The 21,781-nt window shown below is 38.2% G+C and overlaps 1 protein-coding gene across 2 annotated transcripts in view; it reads left to right on the forward strand.

Annotated features, from left to right (window-relative positions):
- The window catches only part of GOLPH3 (golgi phosphoprotein 3), a 52,916-nt gene that overhangs the window by 15,096 nt on the left and 16,039 nt on the right, over window positions 1-21,781 (forward strand). The window contains exon 2 of one of the 2 annotated variants that reach the window (XM_057709376.1): window positions 19,925-20,056. The exons of the other annotated variant lie outside the window; for it this stretch is intronic. Coding sequence (XP_057565359.1) covers window positions 19,925-20,056 — 132 coding nt within the window. The remainder of the gene's footprint in view (window positions 1-19,924; window positions 20,057-21,781) is intronic. 2 annotated transcript variants of the gene reach the window in all.

The following is a 21,781-nucleotide window of genomic DNA, read 5'->3' on the forward strand; positions in this document are numbered from 1 at the left end:
TCCTAGGGAAGAATTAAAATTGTGGAATTATAGTTAGGTCTTGTTAATAAGATGCTGTTAAATATACTTTTTAAAACTTTGCTAGGGAATTCCCTGGTGGCCCATTGGTCAGAACTCCACACTCTCACTGAAGGGCCCTAATTCAATCCCTGATTAGGAAACTAAAATCCCACAAGCCGCGTGGCACAGCCAAAAAAAAAAAAAAGAACCCAACCAAAGAAAAAACTTTGTTAGTCAAAAGTGCGTGCATTTTTGCCAGAAATCCTTTTAAAAATTCATTTGCTTGAGAGGAAGTCAATTTCTGCTCACATTTTTTGTGTTCTCTGCGGTGAAGTGAACAGTGGCAGGCGTGGAAAGAACAATGAGTACTGTAATACCTCTTCCATTTTCATGGAGGCTGAAGGGAAACACTTGTAGATCATGCATTAGACAGACAAGACTTAGAAGGCAAGACAGAATGATAGAACCAGGGCTATGGAGCTAGGGAGACCTGTTTCAGTTCCAGCTTTGCCACTCAGTATCTGGCAGATCCCTTAATTCCCTTAAGCCTCAGTTTCATATCTTGTGAAAATGGAAGAATAAATCCTACTTCACTAGGTCTTCTAAGGATTAGATATGGTGCACATCAAATGCTTAACTTATAGTAGTACCTGGTATATGGCAAACTATGACTGTGTGTACATTGGAAGAGGAAAGGATTTGGGGAGGATATGTTCCAAGTGTTAATAGAAGTTACCCTTGAGGGAGTGGTTGATGGATGGAAGGGAAGAGAGGAGGGAGGGACTTTAATTTTCCCTTATGTAGTGCTATTTGAAAAAAATTTAAACAAGCAAGAGTGACTTAGTGTATAAGAAGAGTGTATAAATGAGATAAGAAAAGACTTCTTAGCAATACAGTACGCTTAAGGAATAGGTAGAAGAGTAACCTGTAAAAGCCTGAACAGGAGTTACAGAGGAAAACTGGAGAGTGGTGTTGTGGAAGCCAGGGGAGGAGGAGCGATTGTCAACAGCCTTAGCTTTTGTGGACGGTTCTCGTATCAGATTTCATGGGTTGGGAAGTGAAAGGGAAGTGGTGGAGGCTTGGGATTGGAGTCTGCGCAAAACTGAGGAAGAATTGTACAGAGATTGAATTTATTACTTGGATTGGATTCTGACAGAATGGCTCTTGGTTCTAGACTGGTATCCACGTTCCCAGGGAATAGATTGGTCCTTCGCCTGGAGGCGGTGGTGGAATTCAGGGTAAAACCCTTGGATGGGAAAAGTAATTTCTTTATTTTTAATGAGCTATAACTGAAAGTTATTATTTACAGTTACAAATATAGGCAAGCTGAAGTAGTATTAGTGCTGTGTTTGAGTTTGTCATCATTAGAAACAAGAGATATTTTCATATCACTTTACACGTATTTAGATGCCTTGCGTTACTGTCTGCTCATCACTGTTGGAATTACACGTGTAAGTAGAATTTATTGTTTACTGTGCTGATGAAGAAACATGTGTTATTATTATCATCACAAATTTATTTTTAATGTTTTAAGAACTTTCAATTTGGCTTCTTTGAAATCCTATGCATTTTATTTTGTGCACTTAAAAGGTAGGATAAATACAGTAGTCTCTCAGTATCTGCTGGGCATTGGTTCCAGGACCCCACCTTCCAGCAGATAGCTAAATCCTTGGATGATCAAGTCCCTTATATAAAATGCATATTTTATATATTTGCATATAACCTACATGCATCCTACTGTCTGCTCTAAATAAATCATCTCTACATTACTTGTAATGCTTAGTGCAGTGTAAATGCTATGTAAATAGTTGTAAATACAGTGTAAATAGGGGCAAATTCAAGTTTTGGTTTTTTAAACTTTCTGGAGTTTTTTTCCTCTAATATTTTCGATTCGTGGTTGGATCCTTGGATGCTGAGGGCTGACTAAACTTAATTTTCTTTTAAGTGCTAAGTTTTAAAATAAGGCGTTAGTGTCTCAGTTACTTCCAGTAAGGTGTGGGCTTTTTTTTTTCTTTCTTAAAACTGTGACTTACAGTTTTTCAGCATAGCCATTGTGTTTCAGTTACTTGTATTACTCTTTTTTATGTTAAAGTTGTCCCACCTTTGGCTTATGGGAATTCCTTTCTTTTGGCTTCAGTGTTCTTTTGATATGACTTACTAACCTCTGATAACGTCTTGCTTTCTGGTCAACATGAAAATGCCCTAGGCTCATCTTGTGCATTCCCTGTTTCAGACCTGGGATCAGTCTTCAAGGAATCCTAGTTTTTGTTGTTGTTTTCTTTATTAGTGGGGAATGAACCACAGTCTGGGTACTGGGTGCCCTCAGTGTTATTGGGATGTCATTGCTTCTGGGACTTTTCAGAATATATTTTTTTCAAGGGATAGAGAGCTAGCATTTGGGGGGGGGGGTAGGGAATCAATTTACATTGTTTTTGATTAAAATTTAACATGGATTTTTATTTCACTTACTGAATTTTATACTTGTGTCTCTTTTTCTCTTAATTGAAAATCTTGGTTCCTAAAATATTAACTTCTTTGCATTGGCTTACAACATGTATTTAAATAATTTCAAAATAATAATAATGTCAGTATTACTACGAATTGACTATTGAGTTCAGCTTCAGATTTCTTTGCAGTACTTTACTAGGATGTACAGTTAAAATACTGCATTCCAAAGGCAGTTAAAATAGTTAACATGTCTTTGTGGTTGTATCACTAATTATAATACAGTTAGATTAGTTCATTTGTTTTCATTCTTTAAAATTTTTTTTGTTTTGAATATGTATAACTGTTACAAGTTAGAAGCCTCATTTCCATCTTCCCTCCTACCTTATTCCTTCTTCCTCCTATTGGTCATTTTTAAAACTTAATTTGGGAGACTTCCTTGGTGGCACAGTGGTTAGGAATCTGCCTGCCATTGCAGGGGACACGGGTTTGATCCCTGGTCCAGGAAGATCCCACATGCCACGGAGCAACTAAGCCCATGCACCACAACTACTGAGCCTGCTCTCTAGAGCCTGTGAGCCCCAACTATTGAGTCCTCGTGCCACTACTGAAGCCCGCACGCCTAGAGCCCGTGCTTTGCAATAAGATAAGCCACTGCAAGGAGAAGGAGAAGCCCACGCACCGCAATGAAGAGTAGCCCCAGCTTGCTGCAACTAGAGAAAACCCACATGCAGCAATGAAGACCCAATGCAGCCAAAAATAGAACAAATAAATAAATATTAAAAACAAACAAAAAACCTTAGTTTGGGTTTGTCTTTCCCGTGTTTTGTAGCAAAATTATATATATTCATTCTTGCCCCTCCCCTCCATATACAAAAGGTAGCCTACCATATGTGCTGTTTGGCATCTCCCTTTTTATATATTATAGCTTGAAGATTATTCCACATTATATAGAGATCTTTTATGGCTCCATAGCATTCCATTATGTTAATATATCTTCATATCTTCATTGTTTTTATTGATGGATTTATGGGTTATTTCGAAGCTTTTGCTGCTTCAGATAATGTTATACTTACCATATGCATATATTATTTCGTATTTATGGGAACATATTTTCAGAGTACATTCCTAGAAGTAGGATTGTGAGGTTAAAGGGCACATGTGATTTTTATTGATTTCTGTCAGAGGTGGGGTCATTTTTGCATTCCTATCGCAGTGTATTGGCCTCATTTTTGTCAGCAGAATGTGGTTTCAGATTTTTGGATTTTTGCCAGTCTTATTAGGTAAGCAGTGTCTCATGTAGTTTTTAAAATTGTGGTAAAATGTACATAACAAAAGTCACTGTTTTAACCATTTTAAGTGTATAGTTTGGTGACATTAGGGGCATTCTCATTATTGTGCAACCATCACCACTGTTCATCTCCAGAACTACTGCATCATCCCATACTGAAACTCTGTACTCATTAAATGACAGCGCCCCATTCCCCCTCCCACCTGCCCCAGGCAACCACCATTCTACTTTCTGTCTATGAATTTGACTGTTCTAGGTACCTCATATAAGTGAAATCATATAGTGTTTGCCTTTTTTGTGACTGGCTTATTTCAGTTAGCAGACCCGGTTCATCTATGTTGTAGCAGAATTTCCTGTTTAAAGCTGAATGATATTCTGCTGTTTGTATGCACCACATTTTGTTTATCCATTCATCTGTTGATGGACACTTGTTTTGCCCATTTTTTGAATTGGGTTGTTTGGTTTTTTTGTTGTTGTTGTTTTATGTTATTTAAATGTGTATTGTTATGAATGATGAAGTGATGAATATTTTTCACCAAATTTGGGAAGTTTTCCGTTCTAATTTTTTCTGCTTTCTCCTCTTTTTGAAACTCTTGTCACTATTGAGAGGCTTGCTTGAATACTTTAGTCTCTGAGGTTTTCCTTATTTTCTTCATTCTTTTTTTCCTTTTGTTCTTTAAATTCAAATTCAAGTTCACTGATTTTTTTTTAAGTGCTTTTATTGAGATACAGTTAACAGACAATAAACAGCATATATTTAGAGTGTACAATTTGGTATCCCAGTCTCCCAATTCATTCCCCCCCAACCCTCCCTGCTTTCCCCACTTGGTGTCCATGTGTTTGTTCTCTACATCTGTGTCTCTGTTTCTGCCTTGCATTTCCTCTTTCATAGTTGTTAGCATTTGCCTTATGCATTGAGGTGCTCCTATATTGAGTGCATATATATTTATAATCATCTCCTCTTCTTGGATAGATCCCTTGATCTTTATGTAATGTCCTTTCTTGTCTCTTGTAACATTTTTTATTTTTCAAGTCTATTTTATCTGATATGACTGTTGCTACCCCAACTTTCTTTTGATTTTCATTTGCATGGAATATCTTTTTCCATCCCCTCACTTTCAGTCTGTATGTGTCCCTAGGTCTGAAGTGTGTCCCTTATAGACAGTATATATATGGGTCTTGTTTTTGTATCCATTCAGCCAGTCTGTGTCTTTTGGTTGGTGCATTTAGTCTATTTACATTCAAGGTAATTATCCATTACCATTTTCTTTTCTTTTTTTTTTTTTTTTTTTTTTTGGCACACGGGCTTAGTTGCTCCGTGACATGTGGGATCTTCCTGGAGCTAGGATCGAACCTGTGACCTCTGCATTGGCAGGCGGATTCTTAACCACTGCGCCACCTAGGAAGCCCCTACCATTTTCTTAATTGTTTTGTTTTTGTTTTTGTAAGTCCTTTTCTTCTCTTATGTTTCCCACTTAGAGAAGTTCCTTTAGCATTTGATGTAGGGCTGGTTTGGTGGTGCTGAATTCTCTTAGCTGTTGCTTGTCTGTAAAGCTTTTGATTTCTCCGTCGAATCTGAATGAGATCTTTGTTGAGTAGAGTATTCTTGGTTGCAGGTTCTTCCCTTTCATCACTTGAAATATATCTTGCCACTCTCTTCTGGCTTGCAGAGTTTCTGCTGAGAAATCAGCTGTTAACCTTATGGGGGTTCCCTTGTATGTTGTCATTTTTCCCTTGTTGCTTTTAATAACATTTCTCTATCTTTAATTTTTGTCAGCTTGACTACTATATGTCTTGGCGTGTTTCTCCTTGGGTTTATCCTGCCTGGGGCTCTCTGTGCTTCCTGCACTTGGGTAGCTATTTCCTTTCCCATGGTAGGGAAGTTTTCAACTATAATCTCTTGCAGTGTTTTCTTGGGTCCTTTCTCTCTCTCTTCTCCTTCTGGGACCCCTGTAACGTGAATGTTGGTGCATTTAACATTGTCCCAGAGGTCTCTTAGGCTGTCTTCAGTTCTTTTCATTCATTTTTCCTTATTCTTTTCCACATCAGTGATTTTCCCCATTCTGTCTTCCAGATCACTTATTCACCCTTCTGCCTCAGTTACTCTGCTATTGGTTCCTTCTAGTGTATTTTTCATTTCCGTTATTGTGTTGCATATCTCTGTTTGTTTGCTCTTTAATTCTTCTAGGTCTTTGGTAAACTTTTCCATCTTTGCATCCAGTCTTTTTTCAAAGTCCTGGATCATCTTCACTATCATTATTCTGAATTCTTTTTCAGTAAGGGTGCCTATCTCCTCTTCATTTAGTTGTTTTTCAGGGTTTTTATCCTGTCCCTTCATCTGCTACAAAGTCCTCTGTTTTTTCATTTTCTCTTTCTGTGGCTGTGGTTTTCAGTTCCACAAGATGAAATACTGCTGGTACTGCTGTCTGCTCTCTTGTGGAGGAAGCTGTCTAGGAGGCTCGTGTGTGCTTCCTGATGGGGGGGACTGATGGTGGGTAGGGCTGGGTGGGCAGAGCTCAGTAAGACTAATCTGATTTGGTGGGCAGAACTCAGTAAAACTTTAATTTGCTTGTCTGCTAATGGGTGGGGCTGTGTTCACACCTTGTTGGTTGTTTGGCCTGAGGCTACTTAGCACTGGCGCTTACAGGCTCTTTGGTGGGGCTAATGGTGGACTCTGGGAGGGTTCACGCCAATGAGCACTTCCCAGAATGCCTGCCACCAGTGCCCCTGTCTCCTTGGTGAGCCACAGCTGCCCCCTACCTCTGCAGGCAATCCTCCAACACCAGCAGGTAGGTCTGGTTCAGTCTCCTATGGGGTCAGTGCTCCTTCCCCCTGGGTCCTGGTGAGCACACTTTTTTGTGTGCCCTCCAAAAGTGGAGTCTCCATTTCCCCCGGTCCTGTGGAGGTCCTGCAATCAAATCCCACTGGCTTTCAAAGTCTGATTCTCTGGGGATTCCTCCTCCCATTGCTGGACTCCCAGGTTGGGAAGCCTAACATGGGGCTCAGAACCCTCACTTTAGTGGGTGGACTTCTGCAGTATAACTGTTCTCCAGTTTGTGAGTCACCCACCTAGCATTTATGGGATTTGATTTTAGCGCGATTGTGCCCCTCCTACTGTCTCATTGCAGCTTCTCCTTTGTCTTCCGATGTGGGGTGTCTTTTTTTGGTGACTTCCAGTGTCTTTCTGTTGATGGTTGTTCAGCATTTAGTTGTAATTCCGGTGCTCTTGCAAGAGGGAGTGAGCACACGTCCTCCTCCTCCGCCATCTTAATCCTCATGCCAAGTTCATTGATTCTTTCCCGCTCATCTCAGATCTACTGTTGAGCTCCTCTAGTAAACTTTTCATTTTAGTCATACCTTTTTTTTTTTTTTTTGGCTGTATTGGTTCTTCGTTGTGGTGCGTGGGCTTCTCATTGCAGTGGCTTCTCTTGTTGCAGAGCACCGGCTCTAGGTGCGCGGGCTTTAATAGTTGCAGCATATGGGCCCTAGAGTGCCGGCTTAGAATTTGTGGCATGTGGGATCTTACTGGACCAGGGATTGAACCCGTATCCCCTGCATTGGCAGGCGGATTCTCAAGCACTGTGACATCAGGGAAGTCCTCAGTCATTCTTTTTAACTAAAGAATTTCCATCTCTTTACTGAGCGTCTGTATTTGATGAATCATTTTTCTTAATGAGTCATTGTCATTCTTTCCTTTAATTCTTTAAGTATGGTTTCCTTTAGTTCTTTACCTGTTATTTGATCAAATGTCCCTCAGTTTGCATTTGTTTGATGTATAAATGATTAATATGTGTCTTAATATGTGTGTGTTTTCTGTCCTTTAGGTTTGGGGATGTCAGGGTTTCATTTGCTTCTGGTTAGATGAGATTGATTGGAATGTGGCACTTAAAGTGTAAGTAGATTTGATAGTCAAGTCTTTTTTTTTTTTATGGTTTATTTTTTTTTGGCTGCATTGGGTCTTTGTTGTCGCACACAGGCTTTCTCTAGTTGTGGTGAGCGGGGGCTGCTCTTCATTGCGATGCATGGACTTCTCATTGCGGCAGCTTCTCTGGTTGCGGGACCGGGCTGTAGGTGTGTGGGCTTCAATACTTGTGGCACATGGGCTCAGTAGTTGTGGCTCACGGGCTCTGGAGTGCACGCTCAGTAGTTGTGGCTCGCGGGCTTAGTGGCTCAGCAGCATGTGGGATCTTCCCAGACCAGGGCTCAAACCTGTGTCCCCTGCATTGGCAGGCGGATTCTTAACCACTGTACTTAATTTGCTCTCTGACAAATGGGTTAGTTGGGTTGATGGGACTGCTCTTTGTTTTAGTAAGCAGCTGCCCTTTTTGTCATAACCACACTTACTGGTTCTCTAATAGCAACTAAAGGTTACATTTATGCAAATTTGAATTTCTTGGCCATGCATAATATTTTTTAATATTTAGTTGTGCCAGGTCTTAGTTGTGGCAGGTGGGCTCTTTAGTTGCGGCATGCATGTGGGATCTAGTTCCCTGGCCAGGGATTGAACCCAGGCTTCCTGCATTGGGAGTGTGGAGTCTTATCCACTGTGCCACCAGGGAAGTCCCCATGCATATGTTTTTAGCCTATGATGAATCTTTTAGTTATAGTTTCTATACTTGAATTACAGAAACCTTTGTCGGATATCACTGATTCAATATCTTATTAAATTCCTTTTGGCATTACTAATGGTTAGTTGCTTGCAAGAACAGAAATCTCACAGTAGCCTCAGAAAAGGAGATACAGGTGAATCTCATGGAAATAAGGTTAAGGGGTATAGCCCAAAGATGCAGGAATGCTTCTGTTGTTAGGATACCATACTCTGTGTGTGCCTGTCTGTGTGTTCTCTTTGTGTATGTCTTGGTCTGCCTCAGATTGTATGTTCTCTCATTTTTGCTCTGCATCTCTCTCTTGCATTCCTTTCTGTTATCATCTGTGCAAAATGGCCAGTGGCTTCTGAATCCACATGAGTGGTTCCATCTTCAGTGCCCATGCCCATATAACTGATGCAGCCTCTGTGTGCCAAGTTCAGGTTCCCAGGAGGAAAACTTTAATGTGCCCATCCTGGTCCAATTAGATGTGGCAGAGTACAGTGATCTCTTTCTGTGAAATCTGTAGATGAGAACAGGTTTTCTAAAAGGGCGATGTGAGCCAACTTTTGGATTGAGTTTGGTAGTAGATCCCAAATATCTTTGGAAACCTGATATTTTCCTTTGCCGAGGAAAGTATGTAGAAAGCTGTTTCTGAAGCATTGGTCACAGTAGAATTCAACATTATGTAGAAGATAGGTTGTTTTTAGTGATTTCATTTTGAAATACTTTGTGTGTAAAAACAGAAACATAGCTGATAAAATATGAAAATACTGTGTACCTTGTACATATATTGACACCCATTAATTATTTTGATTTGTTAGCTGTTTGTAGTTTCAAACTGTGCTCTTTAGGACTACTCTACATAACCTCCTAATTCTGGCTTACTTTGTAGTTCTTAGATCTTTTTTCCTCCCCTCTCCTCCCCTCCTTCCTTTTTGGGGGTATATATTTATTTACTTTTTTTGGAAATGTAGTTGATGTACAGTTTAGTTTTAGGTGTACTATGTAGTGGTCTGATATTTGCATACATTATGAAATAGTCACCACTTAAGTCTAGTAGTCATCTGTCCCTGTACAAGATTATTACAGTATTATTGGCCATATTTCTTGTGCTATATATTATTTATTTAATAACTTGAGGCTTGTACCTCTTATCCCCTTCACCTGTTTTGTTCCCATCCCCTTCCCCTCCCCTCTGGCAACCACCTGTTTGTTTTCTGTGTGTTTGTTTTCATTTTGTTTTGTTTGTTTTGTCTTTTAGATTCCACATATAGCTGAGATCATGTGGTTGTTGTCTTTCTCTGACTTGTTTCACTTAGTATAATACCCTCCAAGTCCATCCATGTTGCTGCAGATGGCAAAATTTCCTTCTTTTTTGTGGCTGAGTAGTTATTCCATTGTATATATGAGTAGTATTCCATTATGTATATACACACAAACATATATATAACTATATATATGCAGTAATATGATAAAGAAAGGCAAAATACTAGAAGTAGTAGAAACTTTCTGTGATATATATATATATATATATATTTATTTATATCTACCATATTTTTTTCATCCATTCATCTGTTGGTGGACACTTAGGTTGCTTCCGTATCTTAGCAATTGTAAGTAGTGGTGCTGTGAACATTGGTGTGCATATATCTTTTTGAATTAGTGTTTCTGTTTTCTGCAAGTAAATATCCAGAAGTAAAATTGCCTGATCATATGGCAGTTCTACTTTTAATTTTTTGAGGAACCTTCATACTGCTTTCCATAGTGACTGCTCCAATTTGCAATCCCACCAACAGTGCACAAGGGTTTCCTTTTCTCCATATCCTTGCCAACACTTATTATTTCTTGTCTTCTTGGTGATAGCATTCTGGCAGGTGTGAGATGCTAATCTTGTGGTTTTGATTTGCATTTTCCTTTTGATTAGTGATGTTGAGTATCTCTTTATAAGTCTGAAGGCCATCTGTATGTTTTTCTTGGAAAAAATGTTTACGCAGGTCTTCTGCCCACTTTTTTTTTTAAAAAAGAACTTTTATGGAGATATAATTGACATACAGTTAACTGCATATATTTAAAGTGTTCAATTTGATTTTTTTTCTTATTATTAATGTATATATGGCAATCCCAACTCACCCCACCCCAACCCCCCCCTTCCCCTCTTGGTGTCCATATGTTTGTTCTTTACATCTTTGTCTCTATTTCTGCCTTGCAAACTGTACCATTGATCTGTACCATTTTTCTAGATTCCGCATATATGTGTTAATATATATACTTTTTTCTCTTTCTGACTCACTTCACTCTGTATGACAGTCTCTAGCTCCATCCATGTCTCTATAGTTGTCCCAATTTCGTTCCTTTTCACAGCTGAATATATTCCATGTATATGTACCATATCTTCTTTATACAGTTATCTGTTGATGGACATTTAGGTTGCTTCCATGACCTGGCTATTGTAAATAGCGCTGCAGTGAACATTGGGGTGCATGTGTCTTTTTTTTTTATTATTATTATTTTGGGGGTACACCAAGTTCAATCATGTTTTTATACACATATCCCCGTATTCTCTCCCTCCCTCGACTCCCCCCCCACCCTCCCTGTCCCAGTCCTCTAAGGCATCTTCCATCCTCAAGTTGAACTCCCTTTGTTATACAACTTCCTACTGGCTATCTGTTTTACAGTTGGTAGTATATATATGTCTGTGCTACGCTCTCACTTCGTCTCAGCTTCCCCTTCACCCCCCACCCCCTCCCAAACCTCGAGTTCTCCAGTCCATTCTCTGCATCTGCATCCTTGTTCTTGTCACTGAGTTCCTCAGTACCATTTTTAGATTACATATATGTGAGTTAGCATACAATATTTGTCTTTCTCTTTCTGACTTACTTCACTCTGTATGACAGACTCTAGGTCTATCCACCTCATGACATATAGCTCCATCTCATTCCTTTTTATAGCTGAGTAATATTCCATTGTATATATATGCCACATCTTCTTCATCCATTCATTTGTTGATGGGCATTTCGGTTGCTTCCATGACCTGGCTATTGTAAATAGTGCTGCAGTGAACATTGGGGTGCATGTGTCTTTTTGAATTATGGTGTTCTCTGGGTATATGCCCAGGAGTGGGATTGCTGGGTCATATGGTAATTCCATTTTTAGTTTTTTTTTTTTTTTAATTTTAATTTTTTTTTTATTTTTTATTTTTTTGGGGGTACACCAGGTTCAATCATCTGTTTTTATACACATCATTTTTAGTTTTTTAAGGACCCTCCCCATACTGTTCTCCATAGTGGCTGTATCAATTTACATTCCCACCAATGGTGCAGGAGGGTTCCTTTTTCTCCACACCCTCTCCAGCATTTATTGTTTGTAGATTTTCTTATGATGCCCATTCTAACCAGTGTGAGGTGATATCTCATTGTAGTTTTGATTTGCATTTCTCTAATAATTAGTGATGTTGAGCAGCTTTTCATGTGCCTCTTGGCCATCTATATGTCTTCTTTGGAGAAGGGCTTCTGTCCATTTTTTGATTGGGTTGTTTGTTTTTTTGGTATTGAGCTGAATGAAATGTTTATAAATTTTGGAAATTAATCCTTTGTTGATGCATTTGCAAATATTTTATCCCATTTTGAGAGTTGTCTTTTTGTCTTGTTTATAGTTTTCTTTGATGTACAAAAGCTGTTTTTTTTTTTTTTAGATTTGTTTATTTATTTATTTATTTTTAATCTTTGGCTGCATTGGGAATTCATTGCTGTGCACAGGCTTTCTCTAGTTGTGGTGAGCGTGGGCCACTCCTCGCTGCAGTGCGCGGGTCTCTCATTGTGGTGGCTTCTCTTATTGCGAAGCACAGTCTCCAGGCGTGTGAGCCTCAGTATTTGCAGCTCATGGGCTCAGTAGTTGTGGCTTGTGGACTCCAGAGTGCAGGTTCAGCAGCTGTGGCACATGGGCCCAGTTGATCCGCAGCATGTGGGATCCTCCCAGCCCAGGGATTGAAGCCGTGTCCCCTGCATTGGCAGGCAGACTTTTAATCACTGCGCCACCAGGGAAGCCCTGTGCAAAAGCTTTTAAGTTTCATTGGGTCCCATTTTGTTTTTATTTCCATTACTCTAGGAGGTGGGTCAAAAAAGATCTTGCTGTGATTTATGTCAAAAAGTGTTCTTCCTGTGTTTTCTTCTAAGAGTTTTATAGTGTCTGGCGTTATATTTAGGTCTTTAATCCATTTTGAGTTTATTTTTGTTTATGATGTTAGAGAGCATTCTAATTTCATTCTTTTATGTGTAGCTGTCCATTTTTCCCAGCACCACTTATTGAAGAGGCTGTGTTTTCTCCATTGTATATCCTTGCCTCCTCTGTCATAGATTAATTGACCATAGTTTATCTCTGGGCTTTCTATCCTGTTCCATTGATCTGTATTTTGTGCCAGTACCATATTGTCTTGATGACTGTACCTTTGTAGTACAGTCTGAAGTCAGGGAGTCTGATTCTTCAGCTCTGTTTTTTTCCCTCAAGATCGCTTTGGCTATTTGGGGTCTTTTGTGTCTCCATACAAATTTTAGGGTTTTTTGTTCTAGTTCTGTAAAAAATGCCATTGGTAATTTGATAGGGATTGCATTGAATCTGTAGATTGCTTTGGGTAGTATAATCATTTTCACAGTGTTAATTCTTCCAATCCAAGAACATGGTATGTCTCTCCATCTGTTTGTGTTGTCTTTGATTTCTTTCATCAGTGCCTTACAGTTTTCTGAATACAGGTCTTTTACCTCCTTAGTTAGGTTTATTCCTAGATATTTTATTCTTTTGGTTGCAATGGCGACTGCGATTGTTTCCTTAATTTCTCTTTGTGATCTTTCATTGTTAGTGTATAGAAATGCAAGAGATTTCTGTGTGTTAATTTTGTATCCTGCAACTTTACCAAATTCATTGATTAGCTCAAGTAGATTTCTGGTGGCATCTTTAGGATTTTCTATGTACAGTATCATGTCATCTGCGAACAGTGACAGTTTTACTTCTTTTCCAATTTGGATTCCTTTGATTTCTTTTTCTTCTCTGATTGCTGTGGCAAGGACTTCCAAATATGTTGAATAGTAGTGGGGAGAGTGGACATCCTTGTCTTGTTCCTGATCTTAGAGGAAATGCTTTCAGTTTTTTAACATTGAGAATGATGTTTGCTGTGAGTTTGTCGTATGTGGCCTTTATTATGTTGAGATAGGTTCCCTCCATGCCCACCTTCTGGAGAGTTTTTATCATAAATGGGTGTTGAATTTTGTCAAAATCTTTTTCTGCGTTTGTTGAGATGATCATATGGTTTTTATTCTTCAATTTGTTAATATGATGTATCACAGTGACTGATTTGCGTATATTGAAGAATCCTTACATCCCTGGGATAAACCCCACTTGATCATGGTGTATGATCCTTTTAATGTGTTGTTGGATTCTGTTTGCTAATATTTTGTTGAGGATTTTTGCATCTAAATTCAGCAGTGATATTGGCCTGTAATTTTCTTTTTTTGTAGTATCTTTGGTTTTGGTATCGTGGTGATGGTGGCCTCGTAGAATGAATTTGGGAGTGTTCCTTCCTCTGCACTTTTCTGGAAGAGTTTGAGAAGGGTGGGTGTTAGCTCTTCTCTAAATGTTTGGTAGAATTCACCTGTGGAGTCTTCTGGTCCTGGACTTTTGTTTGTTGGAAGATTTTTAATCACAGTTTCAATTTCATTACTTGTGGTTGGTCTGTTCATACTTTCTATTTCTTCTTGATTCAGTCTTGGAAGGTTATATATCTTTCTAAGAATTTGTCCATTTCTTACAGGTTGTCCATTTTATTGGCATATAGTTGCTTGTAGTAGTCTCTTATGATGATTTTTATTTCTGTGGTGTCTGTTGTAACTTCTCCTGTTTTCATTTTTAATTTTATTGATTTGAGCCCTCTCCCTCTTTTTCTTGGTAAGTCTGTACTGTCACTATCTTAATTACAACCATGTGATTTTCTTGCCTCGAGTTTTCCCCCTCTGGTACATACAGAAAACTCTAAAGAAAATAAAGATCGCTGTAATCGCCTAACTTTACTACTGCTAACACTTGCTGTCTAATCCATTTCAAAAAATGGGACCATACTGTATATATATGTATATACATATATATATATATATATATATATGATTTGGTGTTATATTCTTATGTTTTAAAATTACCTTTTACTCCAGGATTTTAACTTTTTTTTTTTTTTTTTTTTGGCACACGGGCTTAGTTGCTCCGTGGCATGTGGGATCTTCCTGGAGCAGGGATTGAACCTATGTCCTCTGCATTGGCAGGCGGATTCTTAACCACTGCGCCACCTAGGAAGCCCCTCCAGGATTTTAAAAACTGATTCCCATCAACTATACTCCAGTATAAAATAAAAATTAAAAAACAAGACGATTCCCATAGGATTGTAATATTCTACAGGTTGTTAAAGGTATCCTATAGATAAAAGCATTCTAAGGTCAAGGACGTTTGGTAAATGCTCAATTTAACTAGTTTTGTTTAGTTGGCTTTTAGGTTGCTTCCATTGTTTTACTATAGTAAACAATGTGTACATAAGTTATTTGTACATAAATCTTGACTAAAGATTTTTAGTGTGACTAAAGTTCCATAAGAACTGTCTTGAAGGATATGAACATTTAAAGAAGGGTTTTATATGTTAATATATGTAAACATTCTTTATGCATATATATTTATATAATTTCAAATTAGGATCATACTTTATATCTATTATTTTGTATGTTTTTTGTTTTATTTATATAATATATATATCATGTTCTATATTTTTTATCCTGTGTTTACATTTTATTTATTTTATATGTGTGTGTGTGTGTTCTGTGAAGGAAAATTGCATAATACTTTTGGTAGTATACCTCTTATGGTATTTGTACACTATGTTTGAAATATTTTATTGCAGGTGGCCAGCCTTTCGGGTTCAGTCTTATACAACAAAAGGCTTCTGGTTAAATATTTGGGAGCTTGTAATTTGAATGATGAGAACTCAGTGGTTGCATATTTAGGGGCACAGTGAGCATTTGCCTTTTCCCCTATTCATGTTGAGCCACTGGAAAAGAAAAAGGGAATCAGGCAAGTAGAGATCCAAATAAATATTATCTTATCACTGAGAAAAAGTTGCATTGGAGGTTGTTGCTTAGATCTGCAGCAACATCAGGTTTCCTGTATGTAGTCTGTGTCACCTAAGTTTAAATCTTGGAACTGCCCACCGAGGGAAGGATTGCGTCTGCAGAGTTTGTCCGCGGTATCATTGCCTCATTCATTACTGTACCATTCATTCTGTTTACCCAGCTCCTTGCTTTTGAGTGGCACACTATTGGTAAAGGTCATTTATCCTAGTTTAAGTTACAAGCTTCTCGTGAGGTCTGCCTGAAGACGGGCCGTTTGTCTGTGTCTCTGATGCTGAGTATTACCAACAACATAAGATGGAGTGGAGCCCTGTAGTCAATTTAGCTGGCACTCCATTGGCAAAGTCTCCATCTACCTGGTTATTATTAGCTGTTATTATTAAAGTAGATTGTTGGTGAAACGCAAGTAGAGGTGCTTTGAGTTAGTTTCCAGGGCCTTCTGATTCCCTATCTCTTTTGTTCTGTTCTTGGTTTTGTTGGAGGCTTGTGAGCTGCACATGGTATGACTTTCGAATGTGCCTGTTTTGATTTTCTAGTAGCCCAGCTCACCAGGACAACCACATTAGGATCTCAGTGGGGCCGTCTGTTCTTACACTTTCCCCTTGTTTTGAACCAGTGAACCTAGCAATATCATGTTTCTCTGGATTCTGTGGGGGTAGTGTATGATCCGTCTGTATTTGGCATATCTCTGCCTCTCCCATTCTTATATTTTAGAAACAGGAGCTGATTCTGATCATAATCTTGAATTTGTAGGGCCCCCAAATAGTTTTTTTTTGTGGTTGTCTAACCTCCATCAGGACCCAGTTGAGTCTTATACAATGAGTGGGGAACATCCTCAAGATCCTGTGGCAATGGGTATTCCTAGTGCAGTGCTTCTTCTTTATCAGTAAGTTCACTGCTTGGCCAGTGGTTCTCCCTTAGTGTGACCCTGAACTTTGAGCACTAGTACCTTATCCTTGGACTAACCTAGCACATGTAGCTATTTCCTTCATTGCTAGTGGTAGAATCTCATACCCTTTGGGGTTGTTACTATGATAATTGGCTTCCAAGCACAAAAGCTGTGTAGTTTCACGGAATACATTGTCATAACTTGTTATAATAATCATCATTGCTATTTGTTTTTGTTTTTGTTATTTTTTGGCCCTGTTGCATGACTTGTGGGATCCTAGTTCCCAGGCCAGGGCTCAGACTTAGACCCACAGCAGTGAATGTGCAGAGTCTTAGCCACTGGAATGCCAGGGAATTCCCCATCATTACTATTTCTTTACTCTCTCACAGTATGGCTAAAAATATAGCTAATTGTGCTTTTGAACCAAATCATAAGCTGCTTAATATTGTCAGGTCTTCCTCACTTATTTTAAGCATCGTTTTTAATGTAGCTGGCTTGCCTTTTTGATAGATAGGGTATAAGATTTTTATTGGGGCAGAAACACATTCATGCCCTGAATATATGCCATCCTGTTTGGACTACAGGTTCTTGTAATTGTTGCAGGGAGTAGTGATTTTTCTGAGGACAAAATCCTCTGGGCATTATGGTTGTTACTGGCCCATTATTGTAAACTCTTCCACTGAGGAGTCAAGGGGATTGGTGGTGTGCCTGGATCTGGATGTTCAGTCGTCCAATCTTGTACCAAGTTTTAAGACTCCCAGTAACTGACAGGTTTGACCCTAGTTGATCATTACACTGCTGTGCACCTGTGAGGCCTGTGCCACATGTCTCTCCTCTCTTCCACGAGTTTAGATTAGCTCAGTAGTTATAATACCATATTTCCTTTCATCTAAGGTATCATCTATTTTAAAATGCATCCCAATATCAGAGATAGAACTTTTTCCCTCAGTTTTATTGAGAAATAGTTGACATACATCACTGTATAAATTTAAGGTGTACAGAATCATGGTTTGATTTACATATGCAGGCATACCTTATTTTGTGCTTTGCTTTATTGTGCTTCACAGATGTCGTGTGTTTTACAAATTGAAGTTTTGTGGCAACGCTGCATAGTCAGTTGATGGTTAGCATTTTTAAGCAATAAGATATTTTAAAATTAAGGTATATACATTTTTTTTAGACATGCTATTGCACACTTAATAGACTACAGTATAATGTAAATGTAACTTTTATGTATACTGGGAAACCAGAACTTTTGTGTGACTCACTTTATTGTGGTATTGGCTTTATTGTGGTAGTCAGGCACCAAACCCATGCTATCTCCAAAGTATGCCTGTATCGTGAAATGATTACCACAGTAGATTTAGTTAGCATGGCATCAGCTTGTATAGAGATACTAAACTTCTAAAATGTATGTTTGGGAATCGCTGAAATGTAGTTTTAGGGTTAGCACTAGGGATTGAAAGGTGAAAGGGCTCTTTAGCACTTGGCAAGGCCTAAGCTGGTGCTGCAGCTTCTCAGTAGTTTTGCTCACATGTATTGTGACATGGATTCATTGCAGAATCTTGCTGGCCTAGGTCATGACTAAGTTCCTTGACTCTTCCAATGTACTGCTTTGCCTCTAATATACTTAATTCTCAAGGATGGCATTGCCATTTTATCCAGTAATACCATAAAAAATTTTAATTTAACACTGCCCTTTTTAGTACCCTTTCTCCCCCACCTCCTGCAACTTGCTTAATTCCTGATCATACTTTTATGATGTGGATTTTTACAGGCATCGTAAACGTGCTGGACTATTCTTTTGCTTGGTATGGCTTTGATGGCTTCAGTTATCTTTGGAGTATTGCTCTTGAGTCCCAGAAGCTTGGCTACAGAGCTGTCCATGCCAATTTGTCTGTTTCCCCACATGAAATCAATTCTGTTTAAGCATGTGTTTTTTAATGTTAATGCCCAAAAGCCATTCACTAAATATAGATCTTTAAAGTCTTTTATTAAAGACTCCCTTTTGCTAGCATCTCTGAGTATAGCATTACTCTGGGAGTAGTTGAGGTTGAGGTGTATTTCGTTCTCTGCTAGCTGTTCATCTGAAATTTCCACGCTGCAGAGAGGGCATGGTCCTGTGTACATCCATCACTGTTTTATGACGTGTACTCTATTGTTTATAGTTTGTAGAGGCTCACCTAGGAACTCCATCTCTATGTCCAGGCCAGTTTAAGCCAGAGAGCTGTAACTTTGATTTCATGTGAATCCATTCCTAGGCTTTCTAGGGCTTTAATTATCTTGAATGGATATACAAGCCACGGATTTTACCTAAGATCTGTAAGTTATTGGTCTTATTAAATACTTACGTAATCTCTAGTGATCTTAGTTTAATCAGATGCTTAACACCAAGTTTAAAAGGATTCCCTCAAATCTAGTCCCTGTCTGCTTCCCCTGCCTCACATTTAAGTCTGCCTCTTTGATTTGATATTTTTGTTTATTTCCGTGTGGCTCCCTGTCTCTAAATTCTCATTTTCCCAAAGCCTTCTTTCTCAGAAGTGGTAGCTTTGTCATTTAAGTCCCTGTGTCAGTAGTGAAGTCCCATGGACTCTGGTGGTCAGTCGTCATCTTAAATATAAGCTGACTACTGTGACCTGGCAAAGTACCAAGACTGACCTCAAGAAAGTACCAGAACCAAGAGTCTAGGCCTCCCTAATCCTAGGCCCTCCATTCTTCAAAGAATCTGTTGATCTTTTCTCCCTCCCACCAAAATTATGTGTTAGCTTGTTCTGAATCTCAACTCTGTTTTCTCTTCAGAGTTGGGTACTTTAAACTAATAGCTGGCAACTCTGCTGGCAAGTTCGTGACGTCATGATTTGAACAGTCCCAGTTATTAGCTCTTGGAGAGTGCCCTGACTTTATCTGGTGATGCCTATTTGACTTGAGAATTCCCAGATCCCTAGATGTCTACCATCAGTATCATTCTGTCTGGCTGTTTTCCCACCTTGTTTGTTGCCCTTAAATTTTTCTTGTGGAGGGTTGGGGGTGTGTGGAATCTAATTGCTTTACAGTTTGTTATTCAGAACTTTAGGCATGGCCCCATACATAAGTTTTCTGATATATTCTTCCAAATTTAACCTTGTGTTTCTATCCTAAACAGCATTGAACGATGTTCTAATTCTCTGTGAGGCCACATTGAGCTAGATTATTTTTCCTGAGCTTTTTAATTTGCCCAAGTATACTAGTAATAAACCACTGTAATCTGAGGTTAACTCAGTGGGTCAGCCGTGATCACTGCAGTCTGAAAGAGCCCAGTTAGCACATAACTTAGTTACTTCCAGAGTTATTTGTTGTTTATCTACACGTAAGGAAAGTGGTGAAAAGACAGTAAGTCCCTGAAATCCTAGTTTAATAATGTATAGTAATTGTACTTTCAGTATTTTATTTTAATTTTAATTATGGAAAGACATGAAAGGTAAAAGGCACACGAAATAATTTTGGCTAAAAAATATTTCTGTTCTTGACTCTGATTTCCAAGTAAATTGGCTCTTTTGTTTTCTTTTTTTTAAAATAGGGTTACACATCATTTTGGAATGACTGTATATCATCTGGATTACGTGGCTGTATGTTAATTGAATTAGCATTGAGAGGAAGGTTACAGCTAGAGGCTTGTGGAATGAGGCGTAAAAGTCTATTAACAAGAAAGGTAAGAGGGGGCTTATATAATATATCCTTTTAAAAGAGTTTGTGCTGCCTAAAAATAAGAATGTTTCTACTAATAGTTTTCTTTTTTATTGAAGTATAGTTGATTTACAATGTTGTTAATTTTTGCTGTACAGCAAAGTGACTCAGTAATATATATGTACATTCTTTTTTATTTTATTTTCCATTGTGGCTTATCACAGGATACTGAATATAGTTCCCTGCGCTATACCGTAGGACCTTGTTGTTTACTAATAGCTTTCAAAAATTAAAGAAGAAAAGTTGATTTTAAAGTTGTCTTTATTGAATCATGTTTCCATATCTTTTCTTGCATCCTTGGTTTTTTGGTTCTTTGTACATAATGGGTAATGTAATTCATTGTTAGGATCGCTGGCCATTGCATCCTACATATTCAAAGACTCCAAGCTTTCATTTGCTGCTCCGGAAAGCCATGATTTGGAAGACTTGACGTAACTCCTCAAAAGTGTTATTGTGGAAACTTCCCTGGTGGTCCAGTGATAAGGCCCCATGCTCCCAATGCAGGGGACCCGGGTTTGATCCCTGGTCAGGGAACTAGATCCTGTATGCCTCAACTAAAGATCCCGTGTGCCGCAACTAAGACCCACACCAGCGCAGTCAAATAAATAAATTAATTTAAAAAAAACTCATTTTAAAAAAAGTGGTATTGTACAAATTAATTGTCCATAGGCTATCGATCTTTTTGCCAGAATATGAATACTTTTTCGGTCTCTGCCTCTCCATTGTAAAGGGCTGTGTAAATAGAGATTATTGACTAGTTTTTAGAGTTTTTAACTTTAACCTCAATCTAGAATATTCAAGACTGTTTCTCTTCTAGTCTGTCATTATTTCTTGGGGGATGTGGGGTGTTTCAAAACTATTTTTTCCTTAATACATTGTCTTATAAAGAAATCCAAGAAGTTTTAGGTGAAAACTGAACTTTTTTTGATTGATAAGCCAGGGAGAGTAATAATCCTATAGGTAAGAAAGAATGTATTCTTAAAAGTTACATGCAAAGTAAACATGATATGGCAGAAAATATTTCTTGTGGAATATTAAAATTAAATCTAGTCATTTAAAGTGGAGTCAAATGAGCTGTCATGAGATTAGTTTTGAAATTACTATTTTAGATATGTGTCATAAAGCAGAGTATAATTTTTATTTCCTTTTTACTGTGCAGCCATAGATTTATGGAGGACAAAAACCTTAAGAATTTTTCATTATAATTATCAATGAAATATACACATTGGTTACTAGTAATAGAAATTACCAGTAATTTTACATTAATGTTATGGAGCCCTGACCTAAAGTGAAAAGATTTTGATACTGTTTTTGGGTTTTTTTGTGTGTGTGTGAGAACAGGAACCAGTTTTGTGTTGGTTATCAACAGATTATTTGCTCTTTCGTTCGTTTGTTCATTCATCATGTTTATTTAGTGCTTAAGTCTACCATGCATTGTGTTTGACCCTGGGGATACATTGGGGACCAAGAGATACATGTTCCCTGCCTGCATGGGCTTCTTATTTCAATCTACTTGTTTGTGTGATCTTAACTAGGCAGTTGATAGGTCTTTTAGAAAAATACTCCAATATGATTTAATTTACTCACTTAAAAATAATTATTGATTATATTAAGATAATATGTATATGATAGTTATAAAATCAAGTTGTACTTAAAGACTTATGACAAAAAATAGCAATCTTCTACCGAC

This window comes from Hippopotamus amphibius, chromosome 15, assembly GCF_030028045.1.
Source record: "Hippopotamus amphibius kiboko isolate mHipAmp2 chromosome 15, mHipAmp2.hap2, whole genome shotgun sequence".
Lineage (NCBI taxonomy): Eukaryota > Metazoa > Chordata > Mammalia > Artiodactyla > Hippopotamidae > Hippopotamus > Hippopotamus amphibius.